The sequence below is a fragment of the Aphanomyces astaci genome (assembly GCF_000520075.1).
Source record: "Aphanomyces astaci strain APO3 unplaced genomic scaffold supercont1.297, whole genome shotgun sequence".
NCBI lineage: Eukaryota > Oomycota > Saprolegniomycetes > Saprolegniales > Verrucalvaceae > Aphanomyces > Aphanomyces astaci.
Genome location: NW_009798560.1, coordinates 1 through 6,314, shown reverse-complemented (window position 1 = coordinate 6,314; position 6,314 = coordinate 1). Strand labels below are relative to the sequence as shown.

Below are 6,314 nucleotides of genomic sequence, written 5' to 3'. Positions count from 1 at the left end.
CATAGGCTACGCCGACCCGACCCTACGGCCACCGCGACTCCCCCCGGACCCCGGATTACCTCCCCCAGCGGAATAAGGCTTCTGCTCCCTCGAGCAGACACACTCAGGTTTTCAAGTAGTTAAGTCCGCTAGCTGCCAAAGCAGCTAGTACGCGGCCGAGGCCATTAAGTGCCCGCTGAGCGATTTTAACTTTACACAAGCAGCTAGTACGCGGCCGAGGCCATGAAGTGCCCGCTGAGCGATTTTAACTTTACAGCGTAATAACAATAACCATAACAATGTGTGAAGTGGCATATCCTTGGTTGGTAACGAACGTTACAGCAATAAATGTCGGGTACAAAGAACATTGTAAATTTGGTTTGAAAAAATGGATGGGTTGTCAATCTAAAGTTATAAATCGCACAACAGTAAACGAATATTATTACTCTAGTACTGCCTGTGAATGTCACCCGACGACCCACGCAACGTTACCGGTATGCAAGAACAAGTACCAGCCAAACCGTCCCGGGGGTTTCGGGGTTCGAACCATTTTGCCGTTTACATACATTTTGGGCAACTTGGGGGCCAACATGAACGGGTGAAAGCATTGACTATACGCGATCTCGCTGTGTTGAATCAAGGCAGAAAAAGGAGTGGAGTCGACTTGCACCTCCAAGGCACAGCAAAGCCACCAACAAACCAACAAGGCTATCGATGTAGGTACGTTCCGATGTACTAGTAGTAAGTACTAGTAGTACTTACCGTTTGGGTGTCCATGCATACAGCCGCAAATGTGTCGCAAATCATGTCGGTGTACCACTCACTGCACCCATAGGACAACACCAGATGGTGGTGGCACTGGACGTGGGTTGATTTATCTTTCAAACAAGCAAGCTAGACGTAATCTACCTTCGTATACCCCTCATTTATCCTTTTCCAACCATGAAAGTGTTTGGTGCCTTTGCTTTCATTGCCGCCCTGGTCGTAGCTCAAACCATCGACAACGGCGAAAAGCGTTTGATCGCTTTGTCCGACGACGACCAACGCTGGTTGACCAAGAGCGAGGTATGAACGTAGCCCCCCCCTCTTCTCTTATAAACCCTATGTAGATTGACGACTTGATCGAAAACAACATTGGGTTTGCCGACGCCACCAATGGCGACTGGGATTCGCTCCAACTGTTTGGATTCGAACGCGCTCAACGCCCTGAAAACAAGACTTACCCCGCTGGTCCCGTCCACGAAACCCTAGTCCGCGCGATCCAGGCCAACGTGACCCCGTTGGCGTTGGAGAAAACATTGACCGAGTTTGTGACCAAGTTTGCCAACCGGCACAAGTTGTCCGCCGAAGGCAAAGCGTCCAGCACTTGGTTGTTCAACCAAGCAAGCGCGTTGAAGCCCGTGAACCCCAACATCAAGTACACGGTGCGCCGCTTTGAGCACAACTGGACCCAGGCGTCGGTGATTGCCCGCATCGAGCCGATTTCTGGCCAAACGGCTAACGACACGGTGGTGCTCTCTGGCCACCAAGACTCGATCAACCGCTCGACCAACAACACGTACGCCCCTGGCGCCGACGACGACGGATCTGGATCGATTTCCATCTTGCACACGCTCACGCATTTGCTCAACTCGAACGAGTGGAACCCCACGCGCCCCGTGGAAGTGCACTGGTACGCGGCGGAAGAGACGGGATTGCAAGGGTCATCCGAGATCGTCAAGTCGTATGCGGCGCAACAAACCCACATTTACGCCCAAGTCCAACAAGACATGGTTGGTTACTACAAGCCTGGCACCACTCCCGTGGTGGCGTTTACTTTGGACTTTAGCTACATTCCGCTCGTGGATTTCTTGAAGAAGCTCGTGACCAAGTACTTGTCCATCGGCTACGTGGACCGCACGATCGGCTACGCCTCGTCGGACCATGCCAGTTGGTTCCGTGCGGGGTACCCGTCGTCGTTTCCATTTGAAGCTGCCCGAGGCAAAAGCAACCCATATGCCCACACGTCCAACGACACACTGGCTAACATCAACTGGGGACACGTCGCGGACTTTACCAAGTTTTCCATCGCGTACGTGGTTGAGCTGACGCAACAAACGAAGGCGGCGTGCTAAACGGACGGTGGTTACGATACAGTTTTGAGTGGTGGAAAACCAGTGTGATTTGTCGTCCTCTTATAAGTAGACACACAAAAATCGACAAGTAGGCTCGAAACGTACTAAGCGCCTCTCCCAAATGTAGCGGTAGTTGGACACCTGAAAGTCGCTACAGATTAGGCAAGTAGTTTACTGGCGTTATTACCCGAAACTGTTATTGTTATTGTGGCGTTTCATGATATTACTGTGCTGGCAATAAATAAGTTTAAAGCCACCCCAAAATTGTAGTGTTGTGAAGATTTTGTTGTAAGCTTGGCCATGTCAAGTTATGCAATCGATTCGTGCATGTATTCTATGGCATCTGCATTGATACAACCGCCTTAAGCTGTCCATGATTCAACCATGGTACGTACCCGGTACTACGTAGTACATGTACTGTAGTACTGTGTGAAGTGATAAATCCCCGGTAATAAATGGCGGGAACAACGGACACGGATGATTTGTCGTCGGGCACGATCAGTGACTTTGCTTGACCCTTGTATTTCTTGTCGCAGTTGTCAGGCGACTGCAAAAACGATGCAATTACGTTGCGAGAGCATCCGAGAGTCGCAGCGGTTCTTTTGATGGACCATCCAGCTTGCTGGAACGCTAACGTGCTGCCTTGCTCGTACTCAGTCAGTTCAGAGGCTCTGCCCATCCCTATTGCACTTCAGACGTTCTTTGTAGTTTAGTGTAACGTTGTACTTCCTCTGTTCCATATTAGTTGCGACATTTGACTTCCGGTCGCCCCCAAAAATTGAATTCTTGTCCAAATTCGATGCATGATATCACGTTCAAAAGAGAATCAAAATCTACAGGTATGCAATATTGACTGCAAAGCGCGGAAAGCAAATTTTGGCGCTCAATTTTCACTTCGCCATCGGGTCTCCGAATAAAAATTCAAAATACGATTTTCACAATTAAATTTTCCGGGACCTGAACACGTCGAGCACCATGGCGCGCCAACCCACCGGAAGAGAGCTCTCACACGCCAAGAAGATGGAGGTGATCCGTTGCTTGCATACCCTGTCGACCAAGGGCTACCTTGCCCGCGGGGCGATCCTCACCACGGCCTCCGAGCACGAAATCCACCGGACCACCGTATCGCGCATCTGGAAGGCCTTTCAACGAAACGAACTGCTACCATCGTTGAAAGCTGGCCGTGTAGGCCGCTCGCCGGTATACACGCCACACCTCGTCGCCAGCACCGTCAGCGAACTACCCCAGTCACTCCGCTCGACGATACGCGACATTTCCGAGGCCACTGGAATTCCTCTTGGATCCTTGCACCGAGCGCTCAATGCTGGAACGCTCCATCGACGCACCACTCGCATAAAGCCTCTGCTGACGGACGAAAACAAGGCGAAGCGTCTTGAATTTTGCCGGCAAAGCCGGTCCTCCCGAAACCCCGACATTCTATGGCATGTGGGATGTCGTTCACCTTGACGAAAAGTGGTTCAACGCTGACAAGAACGTCCGCAAGGTGTACCTGACGGAAGGTGAAGAGCCTGAGCAGCGCGCATGGTCAAGCAAGCGCTTCATCCCAAAAGTGATGTTCCTCGCGGCCGTGGCACGCCCTAGACATGACTTGGAGCGTGGTGTCGACTTTGATGGGAAGATTGGCATCTGGCCGTTCGTGCAGTACCAACCTGCTTAGCGGAGCTCGCGCAACCGTCCGGCGGGAACTCTTGTGGCAACGTTGGTGAACGTTGATGCACCGATGTACCGGGACTACGTGCTCACGCGGATCATTCCAGCTATCAAGGCAACGTTCCCTACCATCAACAAGCGCGTAGTTCTCCAGCACGACAATGCAACGCCACATGGAGGCATCACCGACGCTGACCTTGTGCCGGTCTCGACGGATGGGTGGTCGTTTGTCGTTCGCTGCCAGCCACCAAACAGCCCAGATCTCAATGTGTTGGGTCTGGGCTTTTTCGCGTCAATCCAATCTTTGCAGTACAAATTGGTTAGTCGCACTGTGGAAGATGTTATTCGTGCTACGCTCGCTGCGTTTGACCAGAGTGGCGGAGAGGCTCTGGACAAAGTGTTTCTTACCTTGCAAGCGGTGATGCGCCTTGTCTTGGAGAACAATGGTGGCAACCACTTTCGCCTGCCGCACTTGCGCAAGGATGCGCTGCGTCGTGCCAAAGCGCTCATGCCGAATGTCTCGTGCTCTGCATCTCTTTTGGGTTAAGCAGCCACTCAGGTTTTTAACCAATACCACGCAAGTTACTGCATCTCTGACCAATCGGATTGAAATGTCGCAAGTAATTTGGAAAAAGTGTGATTTTCAAATGTCACCAGTATATTGGAACAGAGGAAGTATGTGTCAACTACTATTAAAGTTGATTGTAAGCTTAACTTCCAAAAGTGATAAATTTTCTGAAGTTTTCTATCCGGTTGTCGCGCCCCGTATTCGGTTTTCGCGGCATAACTCAATCGAAATCGATTATTTTGTCCGAAAACTAGCGCCAAACGATCGGGCCAATCACGGCCGATAGTTTGGAATATTTCGTGTCAGTTAACGTACAAGTTATCCAAGCATTCCATCAAAAGACGTGGCACGCACTGTATATGTATTGTATGAAGTGGCAAATCCCTGGTAACCAGCGTTTACAGCAATAAATGTCGGGTACAAAGAACACTATAAATTTTGTTTGAAAAATGGATGGGTTGTCAATGTCAATCTAAAGTTATAACTCGCACAACAATGGACGTTTATTGCTATGCTGGTACTGCCTGTAAATGTCACCGACGACCCACGCAACGTTATGCTCGATGCAGTACCAGCCAAACCGTCCCAACTACACAAGCTCGAGGGCGATGACCTCAAAATCATCGATGGCCTCGCCTTAGGAATTCTCTCGCTTTAGAAGCTCACACGGGTTGCGAAATCGGCGGCCTTCAACGTTCAGTCGGCACCGGCCATGCTGAGCTCGTTGTACGTGTTTCTCGAGAATAATGTCGACGACAGGCGTCGATGGTGATTTTGGCATCGTTATCGATCGCTTGTATTCCAAAATTTGACAAACTTGGCCTTGCTTTCGTGGACATGACGGGGGGGGGGTTATCTGCGGCCGCCGCTGTTGCTCTCGTCGTGGTGTCCGTCCCTTTCAACGTCAACTACGTTGTCACAAACCTGCTTTAAAGCGTCACGTGGCTAGTACGCGGACGGCCTGTTTTTCAACCTTCCCACGGCCTCCCCGGTGGGCTTTGTTGTGGGGACGTGTACGATTGGTGTAGCGATGTGACAGGTGGGGGTGACGCCTTGCCACCACCATGCCCGCACCCAGCTCCTAAGTACCTGGCTCATGACAAACCCTAGCTAATGCTTGCCTGGGAATGTGTCTCAAGGGCAAGTATGGCTTAGAATCGTTAGCCTAGTGAAGTTCCTCAATGTCTCAACCGCACCCGCATCCATTGTATACAAAAGTGCATATTACTGTAGTGTAGAAGTAGTGAAGTAGACTAAGAAGATTTCATAGTGATGAGGATTAAGGAGATCTTTGTAGATCTTCAGTTAATTCATTGTGCATTTTGCCCTCAACTACACACGCTTCCTCACGAAGTGCTACATTTGGTAGTACTTCCTGGTTCCCTCGCCCAAGCCCCGTTCAACTGCTGTAGCTGTAAGTAGCCAGTCATCTTAGACGGTTGTTGTGGTCATTTGCAGAGTCTACACATCGCCAAAGGTATTAAAAACGTGGTCTTTGCTACTTGTTACCTGGTGATAGTCTCAGCAACAAAATCCATACTCGTTCTGAGTGATCTGTTAGTGTATGCCCCGTAGTAAGCCCCGCAAGCCTCAACTCGCGGTCACAAAAGACATCGGCGAACTACTCGACTATCCGGATCTGCTGGTTAAGCTACGCCAAGACCTTTACGTGTTAACCCGTCACCAACGCGTGGTTATCAACAAGTTGCGTGCCCAGATCCCCGAAGCAAAGAAACTCCGACGCCCGCAACGTCATCCAAGAGATCACAGGCTTATTGATCCACCGGAACGACCAAACCGAAGAACTGATTGAAGTAGTCCTCGACCGCAAGATACAAGTGTACCACAATGCCCGCAAGATCAAGGCTGAAGCGAGAGTAGATCGAAGTTCGAAGTAGAGTAATTGAATTTCACCAGAATTACAAGATGGATGAAGTTTTGCGCACAATGGCAGAATCCTTCCAGCGACATGAACAGCTGTT

The 6,314-nt window shown here is 50.3% G+C and overlaps 3 protein-coding genes across 3 annotated transcripts; all 3 read left to right on the top strand.

Moving 5' to 3' along the window:
- Nucleotides 1–921: 921 nt before the first annotated feature.
- H257_18987 (hypothetical protein) lies at nt 922–2,127 on the top strand (the record flags this gene model as incomplete). Its single annotated transcript, XM_009848139.1, has 2 exons — nt 922–1,044; nt 1,089–2,127. The coding sequence occupies 2 exons, from the start codon at nt 922–924 to the stop codon at nt 2,091–2,093; spliced, it is 1,128 nt and encodes a 375-aa protein (XP_009846441.1). The 3' UTR covers nt 2,094–2,127.
- Nucleotides 2,128–3,068: 941 nt separating this feature from the next.
- Nucleotides 3,069–3,771, top strand: H257_18986 (hypothetical protein; the record flags this gene model as incomplete). Its single annotated transcript, XM_009848138.1, has 2 exons — nt 3,069–3,539; nt 3,568–3,771. 2 exons carry the CDS (start codon nt 3,069–3,071, stop codon nt 3,769–3,771), a joined length of 675 nt encoding a protein of 224 aa, XP_009846440.1.
- A 63-nt stretch (nt 3,772–3,834) lies between these two features.
- Nucleotides 3,835–4,311, top strand: H257_18985 (hypothetical protein; the record flags this gene model as incomplete). Its single annotated transcript, XM_009848137.1, has 1 exon — nt 3,835–4,311. The coding sequence occupies one exon, from the start codon at nt 3,835–3,837 to the stop codon at nt 4,309–4,311; it is 477 nt and encodes a 158-aa protein (XP_009846439.1).
- Between the last annotated feature and the right edge of the window lie 2,003 nt (nt 4,312–6,314).